The sequence below is a fragment of the Anoplopoma fimbria genome, chromosome 12 (genome assembly GCF_027596085.1).
Source record: "Anoplopoma fimbria isolate UVic2021 breed Golden Eagle Sablefish chromosome 12, Afim_UVic_2022, whole genome shotgun sequence".
Taxonomy (NCBI): Eukaryota; Metazoa; Chordata; class Actinopteri; order Perciformes; family Anoplopomatidae; genus Anoplopoma; species Anoplopoma fimbria.
The window spans coordinates 16,380,976-16,397,719 of NC_072460.1; the positions used below are offsets into that span (position 1 = coordinate 16,380,976).

The 16,744-nt window shown below is 40.4% G+C and overlaps 2 protein-coding genes across 2 annotated transcripts; both read left to right on the forward strand.

Moving 5' to 3' along the window:
• The first annotated feature begins 262 nt into the window (after nucleotides 1-262).
• Nucleotides 263-5,253, forward strand: LOC129100132 (isocitrate dehydrogenase [NAD] subunit gamma, mitochondrial-like). Its single transcript, XM_054609675.1, has 12 exons — nucleotides 263-328; nucleotides 1,702-1,749; nucleotides 2,037-2,042; nucleotides 2,235-2,332; nucleotides 2,467-2,582; nucleotides 3,245-3,305; nucleotides 3,448-3,580; nucleotides 3,683-3,816; nucleotides 3,916-4,018; nucleotides 4,248-4,394; nucleotides 4,895-5,050; nucleotides 5,152-5,253. Exons 1-12 carry the CDS (start codon nucleotides 263-265, stop codon nucleotides 5,251-5,253), a joined length of 1,170 nt encoding a protein of 389 aa, XP_054465650.1.
• A 4,938-nt stretch (nucleotides 5,254-10,191) lies between these two features.
• LOC129100421 (vasopressin V2 receptor-like) lies at nucleotides 10,192-14,198 on the forward strand. The gene is made up of 6 exons (XM_054610043.1): nucleotides 10,192-10,461; nucleotides 10,875-11,120; nucleotides 11,818-11,964; nucleotides 12,089-12,380; nucleotides 13,017-13,235; nucleotides 14,017-14,198. Exons 1-6 carry the CDS (start codon nucleotides 10,192-10,194, stop codon nucleotides 14,196-14,198), a joined length of 1,356 nt encoding a protein of 451 aa, XP_054466018.1.
• Nucleotides 14,199-16,744: the final 2,546 nt, after the last annotated feature.

Genomic DNA, 16,744 nt, shown 5'->3' on the forward strand with positions numbered 1-16,744 from the left:
CGGGAGGAAAAAGTGCCACGAAAAAAAAAAATGGGGGAACAAACCAGAAACTAACTAGGCCACCGGGCCCTGGAGGCTGTCTGTCAGAGTTGCCATGGCGACACGAAGCTAGTTCGATGGAATCCAACTCCACCGTGTCTGTCTGCATCCTCTCTGGAAAAAAAAAAAATGTGTGTGTGTGTGAGAGAGAGAGATTAACTGTGAGCGCGCAGCACGCCCCCGCCCCCATGGCCTTCATCCATCCCCGGGGAGAGTGAACGTGATGGCCCGGTCAGTGCGCTCCCTCTGCGGAGCACTGAAGCTCGTGTCCAGCAACCGTTTAACCAGGGTAGGAGCAGCTTCTGAGTTCACCAGCAGATAGATGATAATAGTACTCTTGTTTTTTTTGTTTTTTAAACATTTGAAGTTGCTTTACGGTGCTGGTTAGTTTGGTAGACCAGTGGTGAGCGAGGCTAAGCTGATTAAAGGCTGGTTGGCTGAGCAAGCCTGGTTAATGTCGCTGTCCTTTCAGCACCACTTTGTCATCTTCATTTGACCTGGAAGTCCCTGCAGACTGAGAGAAAATGTACTTGTAGTTTTGCAGCATTTCATTTTTTTTTTTGGTTAAAATTGTGAATGCATAATTTAACTAGTGTCATTAAATATTTAAACACTATTACAAAAGGGACGCCGTCGACCAGTGGTGGTACAATATTCAGGGCTTTTACTTCAATAGAATTAGCAATACAAAAGTGTAAACATACTATTAAAAGCCCTGCATTCATAATCTTATGTAGTAAAAGTATTTGCATCTTAATGGTCGTTTAGTACAACAATTGAAAGTAGCCTACTCAATATGCATAACGGCCTATTTCCGGATATTATATACTCAAATATATCACTGGATTATAATGAGGGACGCATTAATGTGGTCATTACTAATTTTGCAGGTATTACAGAAGGCGACTATGTAAAATACTTTATATATAATGCTGGGAGGCTTAATTTATAATAATACACGATTATTCATTAGTTGATGATACCTTGTATTAATAATCTGAATATGCAAAGTAACTCATTTTGTAAAATAAATGTAGTGGAGTAAAAGTACAATAGTGGCTTCCAAAATGCAGTAGAGTGGAAGTATAAAGTAGCATTTAACGGAAATACCAATGTAAAGTACAAGTGCCTCAAAATTGTACTTAAGTGCAGTATTTGAGGGAATGTACTAACATTCATTCACTGGCTAATAGTTACCAGTTTACAACTTCTCCTCCCCACTGAAAATACATAACATGTATTTGCTGTAGGTAAAACATTGAATTTAGCCTATTACAGGAACAGATAAACAGCAATTTTACAGGATAGACTTATGACATTTTACAGATTTACCCACATTAACAACAACCTTATTAAATTTGCAAAGCTTGTTGCATGTTACCAATAATTTCATATAATTAGATTAAACTCTTTTAGATTAGGCTAAACTTTATTGTCATTGCACAGAGTACAAGTATGAGAGAACAAAATGCAGTGAAGCATCCAACCAGAAGTGCAAAAAATCCATAAAGCGCAGAGTAATGTACATATATATGGTGAATAAATACAATACAAATTATAATGATAAATATAAATAATGAACAATAAAGGGTAGATAAGACAGACAAGACAACAGATCAGTCATCTTCTCTGCAAATAACCACCTTTTCTCTGTATTCTCAGGTTTCTGTTGCAGCTACATGTCATCAGAGACACAAGCACACTTACACAGTGAGTTGTTCAGCATACAGGATTGTAGGGAGCCTAACACACACCTTGTTGACCTTATAACCTTATAACCCCCCACAGACTTAAAGGATTCCCAAAACAAACATGTCAACATTTCTTTACTGCTTGTCCACATGAGTACCAAAATTGTTTTGTCCCATCAATGTGTTTGTGATGCCACCAGGAAGCTGCTGGTCTGCATGTGTCTTCTCCCTCCTCTTTGTCCTTCTAACCTCCCTGTTTTCTCTCCTGCGTTCTGAATCCCTACTTTCTCAATCCACCCACACCAGACCATAGTGAGTATGGCTGCTTCCGACACAAACATACAGACGTGTAGCATATGTCTTATAAGAACTTATCAGACTTGATAAAAGATTACAAGTTAGTGTCTTTGTAATAGTTAAGAGTCTGTAGTTTTGTTGAGCATCTACTGGGTTGTATCGGGAGCAGTTAGAATTTCTGTGTTTGTGTATGTGTGTGTGTTACAGCCTCCACCAGCGAGGTATGGAGGCAGGCACACTGTGACTCTGATTCCCGGTGATGGCATCGGACCAGAGCTGGCCAACCATGTGTGTGAACTTTTTCGGTGAGATTTCACACACACACACACACACACACGCAGTGTTTTAATTAAGTCAGTAACAAGACTCATACTGTTCAGTCACTACATGACTCAGCTCCGTCATATTGAAGTGATCTCCATCTGTTCTCTATTATCAGGTTCTGCTGTGTGCCAGTGGACTTTGAGGTTGTCAGTGTGGACTCATCCATGGCCTCAGAGGATGACATCGATAATGCTATAATGGCTATCAGACGCAATGGAGTTGCATTAAAAGGTAAGTGCTTTATATCAAACATGTCCGTACAAAGGCCCTGAAAATCTGTCACTGTTCATGTAAGTCAGAAAAAGATCATTATGATAATGCCCAGCTAGCTAAACATAATGCAGTCTAATATAACAGGCAATGAATCCTAGAATGCTGTTTGTGTTGCTGCAGGACTAATAAAGGATTATCTTGTCTTATCTTATCTTATCTTGAACTGTGTTGCATTATACAGAGGACTGTTTCTGTTATTTACCCTCCCTAGTGATACAAACAGAGTCGACAAAGAGGAAAGCTTAATAGGATCACGGAAGTGATTAGGTTTCATCCCCCAGGGGAACATGAATATCTTTATTAAATTGTATTGCAATCTATCAAATAGTTGTTCAGTTTTTTTGTCTGAACCAAGGACCAACCAACCGAAGGACCGACATCAACAGACCAACGCTGAGATTGTCACTAAGGATTTAAAGAAAAATGACATTGCAGATGACAAGAATGAAAACACCTTACTTGAATGATTTATTTACAACCAGTCAAGAATAGAAAATGCTAAAACGTTATTTTCGATTTTTGGCATTTTTAAAGCGAAGAGACATTCTGCTATATGGAGTTTGGTTAATGTCTCTATTCTAGATGTCAGACCTTAGATTTAACTTTGTTTGTTTATCCAGGTAACATTGAGACCAACCACAACTTGCCTCCATCCTACAAGTCCAGGAACAACCTGCTCCGGTAAGTTTTTCATTACTTTCAGCACACCTTGGCTCTTTGTGCTTCTTCTCATATTCCATCTATCTATCACCATCTTTCTGCATCTCCATCCATCTAATATATCCTTCTCTTTTGTTCTCTTCCCCTCATCCTCCCTCTGCAGCACCACTCTGGATCTGTATGCCAATGTGATGCACTGCCAGTCTCTACCAGGAGTGAGGACACGCCACAGGAACATAGATATCATGACCATCAGGGAGAACACAGAGGGAGAGTACAGCAGCCTGGAGCACGAGGTGTGTGTGTGTGTGTGTGTGTGTTTATAATCGCTTTGTTTGTGAAATCAAATCAAAACAAATCCGGCCTCCATGCATCTCTTCCTCTCTGTCTCTCTGCAGAATGTACCAGGCGTTGTTGAATGTCTGAAGATCATCACCAGGGCCAAATCTTTGCGCATAGCTGATTACGCATTCAGAACTGCTCGGGCCAAAGGACGCAGACGGGTCACTGCTGTACACAAAGCTAATATCATGTCAGTCTTCTCATGGCTCAAAGGCCCAGAATCTGCCTGTTTTTATTCATCTTTCTCTATAAAAACACATGATACATCTTAATGTGTGTGTTTGAGCAGGAAGTTGGGTGATGGCCTCTTCCTGGAGTGCTGTAAAGAGGTTGCCAGCGGTTACCCTGACATCACTTTTGACAGCATGATTGTGGACAACACTACCATGCAGGTAGTTACAGCATGTCTTCCCCCTGTTTCTATATTCAATCTGAAGGCTTACATTGAATGATGTTTAAAAATATAAAGAGTTTCTACAGTTTCATGATCGTTGCTTATACTTGCATAATACTTCCGAGCCCAGTCTCATGCTGTCCCCCTTATTCACAGTTGAAGAAACAAACTTCGTTACGCAAAAATGTAACAGTATTCTGAGATTATGTTTGATTTGTGTGTGTTAGCTGGTTTCCAGGCCCCAGCAGTTCGATGTGATGGTCATGCCCAATCTGTATGGCAACGTCGTTAGCAATGTGTGTGCTGGGCTCGTTGGTGGACCAGGCCTGGTTCCTGGAGCAAACTATGGAGAGGACTACGCCGTGTTTGAGACGGTGAGAGGATACACATCAAACAAGAGGGAAAGGGACGATTAAGAGAGTGAGAAACGGCCAAGAGAAAAACACAATGACGATACGATGGAAGTCTCTTAAACTTGCATGGCTACAAGGGCAGTACATCTAGCTGTAAACACAACACAATATGGCAACGTGTTAGCAAATGGTTAAACATCCAGCAAAAGTAAAGCATCTCACTAGCATTTATTTGCAGTTGTGTTATTGCCACCTGCTGAATGTCCAGTATTCACTCTCCTTTAAGTTCTGTTTTGCTCTTCACCAACTCCTGAGGGAAATATCTGGCTCTTAAGCTGCTAAATGCTCCACTATGTCCACCAGCTAGTCGCTTACTGTGTCTGTCTGTAATTTGGTGCTGGGCAGGTAGTGTACAATGGGTTTATTAGTTTATTAATAATTAATAAATACTCAGATGTTAAAGCTGCTACATCCTTAGATGTTCTTCCATCTATATATTCAACATGTTGTTCTACGTGCAGGGCACCAGGAACACCGGGAAGAGCATCGCTAACAGCAACACAGCCAACCCGACGGCCATGCTGCTGGCCTCCTGCCTGCTGCTGGATCACCTGAAGCTCCATGCCTACGCCAGCATGATCCGCAGAGGCATCCTCTCCACCGTCTCTGAGACTCGGGTACAATCACATCACACGCGTCCAAATCTGACTGATGGCAAAAATAAAATGAATAGAGAATATTCTGATCCCATTGTTTTGTCATTTCCTTTGTCCTCCAGCTTCACACTGCTGACCTGGGAGGCCAAGGCTCCACCTCAGAAGTGGTCCAGTCCGTCATGAACGCGGTTCAGAGCACCGGGCCCCAGACTATGAGCCTCTAGAACAAACATACTCCACCTCTTTCCCTCTTCAGAGTGTGTATAATAGTGTGCCTCTCTTTAGTAGGTCTTCTATGCATATATAACAATAGCACCTCTTTGATAGTTATACTGACATGAAATGTAATGGTTTTTATCTTAGCAGAGTTTACTCATCTTGAGCACTTTGTTTGGATCTATACTTTACCTGAACCGACCATCATCATGTTTACTGTATGTAACAGTACACTGTTTTCTGTTACACCCAAATCCTTTCCATGTTAATTAGTTAGTTTCTTGTATTAATTTTGACGTGAAACCAGTTATTCTTCATGCATTTAACTTATTTACACTGTCTACTGAAACACTGGCGTCTTACTACTGAATGTATTGGGCTCTTGTAAAGTTAGTAAAGCTAATAAAACCCATGTCTGCGTAGTTTATTTCCAGAATTGTATGTGCTAATACAAACATATATTAATGCTTGAAGCATTGGCTTGTCTAGACCACAGGGAGGCCTCATTGTCTTGTGTGATCCCTACATTCAGTTTGTTGTGACTAAGGGCAGTGTTTTAGCAGTAGTAGTTGTCCTGAAACAACAATTTAGCATTATCTGTTAAGGTTAATTCAAGTATGATAGTAAACTGAACAGACTTCTAAGAAACAAAAAACTCCATGTGACATCAATTTGGCCGCAGCCAAGCAACTTTTTTCTCTGGTAAATGCTTTTATTCTGATGCATTCTGAGTCCTCCTCCCTCCTCTCGTACCCTTTGGATAAAGGTGACCCTATCCTTTGTGAAATTAGAAAAAATAAACTCCCCATTTGTGTCTCTACTGTCAAATATTCTAAAATAAAATCTAAAGTAAAATTTGGCTTCAATCTGAAGACACCTGTAGTGCTTTGGTTGATTAAATAGTTGCCTTCATTGCCATATATGGGAAAATTTCAAACAATTTTTAATTTCTTTATTTTATATTTCTTGACATTTGGAACAATGTCCACTTGCCCTCAAGGTTGAACCAAATAGATTTTGGTGGTCAAAGGTCGTATTTCTAGTTTAGCAACCTAACAATGACCCAATTGTTTCCTGATTCTTGTTCATCACTTGCTATTTTAAAGAAATTCAGATTTGTCATTAGATATTTAAAATGAACGAACTATTGCAAGTACTGAATACAAGAAAGGAATACATAAACAGCCCAATTTAGAATTCAGTTATTGATAATTATGATCACTTTCAGAGCATTGCATGGTCAGACACCTGCCTACATTAAAGAGCTACTGCAGCCCTACATCAGCAACAGGTTTATGCGGTCCTCAGATCACAAATGGAGACTCCTAAACTGTCTCTCATTGGTATTAAGATCAATGGACACAGTGGACACCTTAAAAAAGCAGCTCAAGACCCATTTATTTAGAATTTCTTGTGTTTAGTTTCTTCTATGCTTTTAACTTGATATCTGCATATCTTTGAAGCACATTGTTACATCTGCTCTTGAAAAGTGCTATATAAATAAACCTTTTATTATTATTATCATTATTATTATTATTATTATTATTATTATTATTATTAGTAAGTAGTAGTATTTGTATTATTATAATTCAAACTAAAGTTATGAATAATTCTTCTTTTCATGATATTTGTTAGACAATAACAAACATTTAACCAGGGCTTTTTTCCCCATTTAATCTTTTTCATGATACTGTTGTGTGTTTGTATATTTCCAGAAACAAGAAATACATCCCTACTGGAGTTAAAGCCCACCGATGGAGCTTTCTAAAGACATCAGAATTTAGTTTCATAATAATATCAAAATATGAAAAGAAGCAGCTTGAGCAGCCCCATGTGTGAGTGTGTGTTCATGTTAAGGTCGCTCTGTGGGCCCCTCGATAATTAGAGGCTTCTACCAATGAGGGAGCAATTGGGGTAGGCAAACAGATTACTGCAGAAAGAGAGGTGGAATGCAGGACACAGAGGGGGGAGGCAAAAGAAACAGGGAGCAAGGGCTGAGAAATAAAATGGCAACTCTCTTGTTGCTGCCTTTTGACATCCCGTCTGTCACAACATCTGATGCCGTCTCTCCTCCTTTTCTATCAGTAAAAATCACACGTATCAGTTTTATGTTTGTATGAAAGGTCTTTGATCATTCTGGGAGGCTAATAACAGAAATCTCATTTGATCTGATGCTACACGGACCTTGCATGCACTCCTGTCCTGCACTGAATGTGGATCAAAGTAGGGCCAACAGCAACATGGTTTATATCTAAACAATCAGCAGGAAATGACATTAATTCACCGCTGCAGCCTGGGCATCATGTCCTTTGATCAACCCACCGCTTTGCACTCGAGTACCAACCCTCCCACCTTCTCATTTTACTCCTGCTTTAAATCCAAGAGAGGCGAGGAGCGGTAGCAGTCTGTTAAAAGAGGAGGGAGGTAGAAGGGAGGAGATGGGGAGACAGGAGTCAGCAGAGTAAGTTGGCAAAGGTCACCGCCGGAGTAACAAGCCAGAGGGAAACACAGCATGGATGCTGTTAGTGTTTGCAACAGCAGATCAGGTTGTCCTGGATCCTACAGATGCTTCACGGGACGCTGAGGACGAGGACGAGGTGAGTGAGTCGTCTATGTTTTTTGCTTGTACTTCCTCCTCTCTCTGTTTTCTGCTGATATGGGAAATTAAAATTGGCGCAAAGAAAGTGGCTTTTGCTTTTAATGAGGCTGCAGAGGTTACAGGTGGATGTTTGTGTATAGAGTGAGAATTAATCTGTTAAAGTTGACAGACAACAATTTCTGACAGGAATGATCTAGATAAGAGCGGTAAAACATAATACTCAGAGAGGATTGATTTGAGCTTTTTGTTTTTGTGAAAAGAAAAAAAAGTATTAAACAGCAGGTGTCCAGTGCTCTAATTGGATTAACATTAGCCAAAAGATGTCAACAATACTGGGCAAAACAGAGACTTACCATCAGCTATATGGGCTGAAGTAGATTCTAATACTAATAAGTTTCACACCTTTAAAATGAAATATTTATACTCTAAATGAGCCACTACAAGCTTTTATTCCAACTTTTTTCAAAGAAAATACATGATTACACATTTACAGGTTTGCCATTTAGTAAACAACAGACTCATGATTTTTTTTTGTTTTAAAGATGTTTTACTACTGAATACTGCGTGTATGATGTGTACTAACTGATTCATGTCACACAGGAAAGCCTGTTTTGTGAAAATAAGGAAGGATGATGCTTGCAACTTTCTTTGGTATTCAGATCTTTTTACTTAAGTAAGAGTACCAATACAACATGTTAAAAAAAAGTCCTGCATTCAAAAAATGCATAATAATTATCTTAAAAATTTACATAAAGTATTAAAAATGAAAGTACTAAAAATGTATTCATATTTATATTCATATTTTGGACTTTTCTCAAATCTTTGCTTTTGTTTTGTGAAATATTGGATGATTTAACCTTTACGCCTCAAACATATTGCTTAAAGTGAATTCATGTGAGAAGTTTAAAGGGAAATATCTCTTTGGTGGAATTTAACTAAAAAGTCAGACATTTGAAAAAACAAAGAAGGCCACAATTCTGGGGGTTTTTGTGCCAAAACTGTTAGGAATCACATTTTTAATATGCTCTTGTCCCTAAGTTTATTTGTCTTTGCACTCGCACTCACTTATTTTAGTTTTTTAGAAACCCCTTACTGCATGTATGTAATTACTGCTTACTGTATGTAATGTTGATCACTGGAGATTAGTCAAACAACTGTGATCTTATAAGAGCCTGCCCATTTGCACTCTGTAAATAGTCCGAGATGAGGGGCCCTCTCTGCATGCCTCTGCGATTGTGTGTCTGTGTGTGTGTGTTGAACTGTAACAGTGTATGAAGGCCCTGCTGTAAACATCTTTCACCTCTCATTGTTTCACACTTAATGTGCTCACGCATGCTTGAACATGCACATACACCCCTATTAACTTCAGCTGTGTGTGTGTGTGTGTGTGGGTGTCTGTGCAATGTTTACAGGCAGCAGAGGTCAGATAAAGCAGACGTGGTGCCAGCTTTGACCACAAACAAACAGCTATACACATATGAAGACGAGTGGTTATTATAAACAAACTGAGTAACGCTCATGCCTGTTTCATTACCAGCAAGGTCACAATACATCCTGTGATGATTTCTGGCAATATGTTCGAGGACTGCGGAGAAAAGATGGGAATTGCTAATTGGCGACATTCACTAATTGGGTGAAGTATCATGCAAGAAATTAACAGGCAGTGGTGGAAAGTAACAAAGTACATTTACTCAAGTAGTGTACTACAGTGCAATTTAGAGGTACCTGAGTATTTACATTTATTGTAGATTTATACTTCTACTCCACTACAATTCAGAGGAACTTATTGTACTTTTTACTTGACTACATTTATCTGACTGATAATAATTACTGGTTACTTTGAAGATAAAGGTTATATAGGAAAAAAAACATATGATATGCTTATACATTTTGTTTACTAAACCAATGTTTTTTTTTTTGGCTTGTTACCCAGTTGGGGGTCTATGAGTTTTTTCATCAAAGTGGGATTTGCCCTGAAATTTTCTCAGGTGGTTCGATTGCAATAACTGCTTGCGGCCTAAGGAGGTCAAATTTTTTTTTTTTCTTGTAATAGAGTATTTTTTAATATTATTGCAAAGTTGGCCCCTAAAGCCCTGGACACCAAAAATGCACGTCCCCTGACAGCAGTAAGGGCTTGGGGTGCTCTCCAGTGGGAGAAAGACAATCCCAGATTTCACCTTGCTATATTTGTGTTTTTTTCCACCACTGTGTCCACCTCTTGGATATGTGCTTATGATCTGGCACCTGCACACTACAATCAAATTTCCCTCAGGATCATAATTAAGTTTTGTCTTTAGTGTGAACTATTTCTCTCCCTTTGACATTCATCTCACCTCTCCCAGCCAACATGTCAGTCTCCACGGTAACAGACTCATACTCGTCGATCGGGTGGTCGGCGGTCTCTGTGACCCAAGCAGTTAAGAATGTCACCAGCCGGGAGCGCGACCACCTTCTGGCTGTGGCCGAGGTTGTCGTGCTGGCGGTCATCTTGGTGATGGCGCTCCTCAGCAACGGGCTGGTGCTGGTGGTGTTGCTAAGGCGGAGACGACACCACAACCCGATGCACCAGTTCATGCTCAACCTCTGTGTGGCCGACCTGGTGGTGGCACTGTTCCAGGTAGGGGAGTCGCGATATACCGGTGTGGAAGATAACCGCGATGTTTAAACATGAAATACTGATATCATCTTAATAATACACATAATAATATTGTTTAAAAATATCCAGAGACTCTTCAATCATTTTTTATATACAGTTATGGTTATAGACACTCTCCAACCTGCCTATAATCGTATATTAAGTGTAATTCATTTGCCAAAAAAGAGACAGAACATACAATAAACAAAGTAATAGTAAAAAAAATAATAGTACAACATTTTTGATAGGTATCGCGATAATATCGTTATTGTGAATTATTTGGGCCACAATAATCGTGAAGTCTGATAAAAAACAACAGACCATGACAGCCATAGTTAATAAGAAACGCCCTTCAACTCACTCCACCCTTCCTCCAACTCCTCTCCCTCCCTGAGGTGTTGCCCCAGCTGGTGTGGGACGCTAGAGGCCGCTTTCCCGGCCCGGACTTCCTGTGTCGCCTGGTGAAATACCTGCAGGTCCTCGGGATGTTCGGCTCCTCCTACATGATTGTAGCCATGACGGTGGACCGACATTACGCCATCTGCTGCCCCCTCCTGGCGCACCGCAGCGGGGCCACCCAACGCTGGAACAGCTTCATACTGCTGGCCTGGGGTCTGTCGCTGCTGCTCAGCCTGCCACAGGTAAGGAGACACAAGACTGGGACACAGCTAGGTAGAAACAGGTAGGGAGACACAGGTAGGGAGACACAGGGAGACACAGGTTGGGAGACACAGGTTGGGAGACACAAGAAGGGAGACACAGGTTGGGAGACAAAGGTTGGTAGCGGAGACACAGGTTGGGAGACACAGGTTGGGAGACAAAGGTTGGGAGGGAGACGCAGGTTGGGAGACAAAGGTTGGTAGCGGAGACACAGGTTGGGAGACACATGTAGGGAGACAAAGGTTGGGAGACACAGGTTGGGAGACACAGGTAGGGAGACAAAGGTTGGACACATGTAGCAAAGGTTGGGAGACACAGGTTGGGAGAGGAGACAAAGGTTGGGAGACACAGGTTGGGAGCAGACACAGGTTGGGAGACAAAGGTTGGGAGACACATGTAGGGAGACAAAGGTTGGGAGACACAGGTTGGGAGACACATGTAGGGAGACACAAGAACGGAGACACATGTTGGGAGACACAGGTAGCCAAATACACTATCAAAAAAATCAAATACAAATTTTCTTTCAAATAAAATAAATACTTCTGCACGTTGGTTTCCTCATTGGTGTTAAATTTACTTCTGTGTATACACTTTTGTCAACACACACATTGACTGAATAGTTAGATTTGAGTTACCTCAGAGTAAAATGGCCGCCCACACACCTCTCTACCCCTCCAGGTTTTCATCTTCTCCCGTTCAGAAGTGGCTCCAGGTGTCTACGAGTGTTGGGGCCACTTTGCGGAGTCCTGGGGCCTCAAAGCGTACGTGACCTGGATGACCCTGGCTGTCTTCATCCTCCCTGTCCTCATCATCACTGTCTGCCAGGTAGAGAGAGACAGACCAGACCAGGATGGAATTTATTTATAGACACAAATTAATAATTCTGAAAACAGCTGTTCATGTCACGATGATGATTTTACTATATCTTAACGTCTAATTTCCCCCTCAGGTGCGAATCTTCAAGGAGATCCACAACAACCTGTACCTGAAGTCAGAGCGCCGCTTGTCCCCCGCCTCCCTCCCTCCAACCAGACGGGACAGCCAGAGAGGAAGAGGAGGGGGAGGCAGCAGAGGGAGGTCCAGTCTCCCCCTTTATGTTCCACCAATCATGTTCAACAACCCCGGGAGTGACACCGGCTTTGACCCCGGATCCATCTATCAGCACCTGCCCATGGGTCCACTCCGGTCCAACAGCCTGGTGTCACATTGTGATATTCACACCTACACTGCTGTTCACCCAGGTGGGATCCACACAGACTGCTGTCACTTTAAATTATTCTGTTCTATTGTGGCAGATGTCTTAAACAGGCTCTATAATGCTATTTTCTGGGTGCATATTTTTATCTGAAGTTACAGTTACATGTTTACATGCGTTAATGCTCATAATCCTCTTGTTTTTATCATCCTGGCTGTCCTGCAGCACCTCTTCGCACCCTCTCTCTGAAACGCTCCGTTGTAGCGCTTGCTCCTCCCTCCAGAAAGCAAAGTCTGCCCTGATTGGTCAGCTAGCCCGCTCTGTTGTGACTGGTCAACATTTCACATTTCAAAAAACTCTTCCTCCGGAGCTTCAGCTCCGTCTCTCTCTTTTGTTGTTTGAGGGCCAAACTAGCCAGAAGGAGTTTTACATCACTTCTGTAACATTATGACCTCAGAATGTTGCGGAAGTGAAGGAGAGAATTCAATGGAGCCGTTTCAGGCAGCTCAGGAGCTTCTGAGGGGGAGGGTAACTCCTTTTAGGCGTGGACTTTTTACATGTAAAAAAATATTTATAACACACTAAAGAAGAGGGAAAAAGTGGAAAAGCATAATAGGGCCACTTTAACATATTCTGTTCATTCATACATATCTTGTGTTACCTGTTTCCTGTTTCCTGTCAGTTGAGCTGCGGTCTAATGTGCTGTCTGGCCCTGCAGCACCCTCTGCTGTCTGCTGCCCTCCGCCCTCCGCCCCCCAGGCCCGTGGTGGGGAGGTAACAGCGGCCATGTCAAAGACAGTGAGGATGACGCTGGTCATAGTGCTCGTCTACTCGCTCTGTTGGGCCCCTTTCTTCAGCGTCCAGCTGTGGGCCGCCTGGGATCCCAACCCGCCTCAGAATGGTAGCACTTCTCCTACCAATCATGTTACAGTACTTACTGTACGTTTGCTAAGGGTTAATAATAGTTTGACAGTTTTCCTTCTAACACAAAATTCTGTCCTCACATGCAAAGTGTCGTATGCAGGTGGAACTGAAACATGGAAAGTATTGCAGTTTTTGTATTAGTGAGTACTTTGAAACTCGTTATGCTATGATTGTTTAAACATTCCTATTGAATAGAAAACATGCTTATATTTTGAAAGAATTCGTATTAAGTCAGGTTTGGCTTAATTTGATAGAGTTAGTGTATGTATAATATGTTTTTTTGCTTTGTTAAGAGTTCAGAAAAAGTATCTCAAGTATAGGTAAAAAAATATTTTATTGTGTAGGAGTTACCAAGTCTTAAACTACATTATTTTTATTTGTAGAAATACAGCATCTTCATACAAGTCTTACTCTACACCATTTCAAATACTAAACTCAAAGGGGTCATTTCTCTGCATTGAATACTTTAACTTTTGTTCTTTAATTACATTTTCCTGTAATACTTTTGTACTTTCAAGTAGTAATGGAGTATTGTGTACATTGTGGAAATGGTACTTTTCATAGAGTAGGAATACTTCCTGTAGTACTGAATTTGATCAGGCATGTACAAACCTCTTTGTGTGTGTGTGTGTGTGTGTGTGTGTGTGTGTGTGTGTGTGTGTGTGTGTGTGTGTGTGTGTGTGTGTGTGTGTGTGTGTGTGTGTGTGTGTGTGTGTGTGTGTGTGTGTGTGTGTGTGTGCGTGTGCGCGTGTGTGCAGGTGCAGTCTTCACTCTGCTGATGCTGCTGGCCAGTCTCAACTCCTGCACCAACCCCTGGATCTACTCCGCCTTCTCCAGCAGCGTCTCTCCGGAGCTCCGCCTGCTGCTGCTCTGTCGCACTCACTCACAGCGCCGGGGCTCGTTACCCAACGACTCCACCACCACACACACCTCCAACTAGTGAACAACACACACACACACAATCAACACAGTCAGCACGGAAAGAACTATAGTCAATTAACAGCGATCTCACAATCTCCATTTCTTGTCCAGGTGAGGCGGGGTGGTGTGGAGGATATTTATCTAGCCTGGCTCTGTCCATGGTTAACATCATCCACCTCCCAGCACCTCTAAAGTTCACTAATTCACAAGTTATATCTCATGTATCACGTTATATTAATCTGTAATAAAAACAAAGTGTAGAGAGACATTTCTCCATCTGGAAGGTTGTGTACCTGACAGGTAACCAGCAGAGACTGTTTGTGTAGTTTCTGCTTTTATCTAGAAGAAATAGTCAAACACAAACCCACATAAAACCACAACTTGTCCTTTTGAAATTTAGTTTTTTATACAGAAATCACAGCAACAAGTTAGAATGTGTCAATAAGTGTGCTTTAGAGGTGCTACACACCAGCTTCATTTGGATAGATCCAGCCGTTTCCAGTACACCGAACTAAGCAAACCGGCAGCTCGCTGGGCAAGGAAGCAAATATGACTAATCCTATTTTATTTCCCACAATGTCAAACTATTCCTGTAAGTATAACAGGTAGTTTAGATACAAGCTGCAGAAGTGCATTTTATAAAGTGAAAACATTATTGTAAAAGCAAGTGTTTTGGTGATTTTTCCACACTTGACTGAAAAAAAATGTAATAAATTTTCTTCTCATTTTATCGACAGAAAAAAAAAAAGTTTACAAAAACGTTTATTCATTCTCTCAACAGTCATAACAACTATTCATACAAACACATAACAACATCTGCCACGACAAAAAAACTATGGTTATACAGTACCGCTTTCAAAAACCCCTGTGGAAAACTAGAAATTATTTAGTTGCAGTGTCAAAGTGTCACCATCCTTTTCAAATACTTGTATCAAAGGCAAGTATGTACTAAAGGTTTAAGTACATTTTGAATCAGTGTAAATATTTAGAGCAGGAAAATGTCTTCACACTGAGACAGCAGTTCTGTCTGCAGCTAAGTTCTCTACTTCTTCCCCTCAAATATGAACCTGTCAACTAACATGAAAATACATTTGCATCAAATTCATGTCTGTAGACAGGTGGACACCTAAGGTCGAACATGAGAAACTAATCTCCCATTGGTACCAACAGACATCTGTCAAAATCAAATTACTTATTTTTTTCCCTTCCTATTTTATAATTTACTTTAAGACAACAGCTTAGACTTTGTAGTCAATTGGTTTGAAAACAAATACGTACATTTGGTTAGTAAAAAAGTATGTAGCATACAGTGTAAACGAACACCTTTTCAACACATTCACATTCCCACTTAAATGTACAAGGTAATAAAATAAAGTAGTGTTCCATTACAGAAACATAACAGTTGTGTCTTTCGCTTGAACAATTTAAATTTTCTTCAGATTATAAAGGATAAAGCTGGTCATATTATATATTTTTGTTTATGTCAACAAATCCAACTAAAAGACCAAAACCAAAACATATGTTAGTCCATCTCTCAATACCTTCTGGTTTCCTTTCTGTAAATCCTTTTAAAACAGGTAAAAAATATACACATTCATTAGTTTAAAAAAAGGCTCAGGTATTTCCCAAAACAGCTGGGCTCTATAGTTTTAAGCAAACACTAATTAAACTAGAGTTATATAGTGCATTTGTTTGGGACTATTTTCTTCTGCAAACATTAGTGAGAACAGAACAATGTCCGAGTCAAAATGAAACAATATAAAATACATCAGGCTTTGATACATAGACAATATTTGTAAGTAGGATTAATTCATTGTTGGTTTGAGTCTCTTTGCGGGATTTGTTGACAACATGAACAATTATATATCCCCATTCTTTATAATATTTTTAATAAAGCTCAGGGCAGACATTATTATGACTTAAAAAGAAAAAAAAGAGTCTAAATCTTTAAAATAAAAGTCTGTAATGAAACAACAGCAAACAAAATTGTTATAAACATCCTTCAAAATTAGTACTTATTTCTAAAGTTGTAAACAAAATGCTTAGTAATAATTATAGTCCAGTTCAGTGAGGTTGTATGAGGTACTTGAGGCCATGGTCAGAGTATTATTTATTTTAGACACCAAAAGAAAATCAATATCGGTTTAAGTGTACGCTACATTTAGACCAGATAAAGATATATATTAATTTGTTTGTGTTATTGTTTGGCATTTGTGAACCCAAACTGAACCTTTGTGAACACCAAAGCCACACAATAACACAAACAAACGTACAGATCAAGGCAGCTAAGAGCACTACTGTGTTCTGCTTGGTAAAATTACTGTTTTTGTCAATGGCGTCTGTTGGCTTTGAAGAGCGCATAGATGGATATAACAGCCTCATTTCCCCGTCAGAAAGCGCTGTCTAACAGCAATTTTAAGCGGTCCAAATATTCTAAATATAGCGTACACTTAAACTTATATTGATTTTTTTTAAGTGGCTAAAATAAGTTTTGCTGCTGAGCCCGTCCACAGCAGCATTTCACTTTGCTGATCACCATCTACTGTACACTGACTAAGTACGTCA

What these genes read in the sequence shown, in the direction of transcription:
- LOC129100421 (XM_054610043.1), top strand. Translation starts at nt 10,192, where the DNA reads ATGTCAGTCTCCACGGTAACAGACTCATACTCGTCGATCGGGTGGTCG. An exon ending in TGCTGCTCAGCCTGCCACAG is followed by an intron (nt 11,121 to 11,817) that starts GTAAGGAGACAC and finishes CTACCCCTCCAG; the next exon opens with GTTTTCATCTTCTCCCGTTC. An exon ending in TCATCATCACTGTCTGCCAG is followed by an intron (nt 11,965 to 12,088) that starts GTAGAGAGAGAC and finishes TTTCCCCCTCAG; the next exon opens with GTGCGAATCTTCAAGGAGAT.
- LOC129100132 (XM_054609675.1), top strand. Translation starts at nt 263, where the DNA reads ATGGCCCGGTCAGTGCGCTCCCTCTGCGGAGCACTGAAGCTCGTGTCC. An exon ending in TCCAGGAACAACCTGCTCCG is followed by an intron (nt 3,306 to 3,447) that starts GTAAGTTTTTCA and finishes CTCCCTCTGCAG; the next exon opens with CACCACTCTGGATCTGTATG. An exon ending in GTACACAAAGCTAATATCAT is followed by an intron (nt 3,817 to 3,915) that starts GTCAGTCTTCTC and finishes GTGTTTGAGCAG; the next exon opens with GAAGTTGGGTGATGGCCTCT.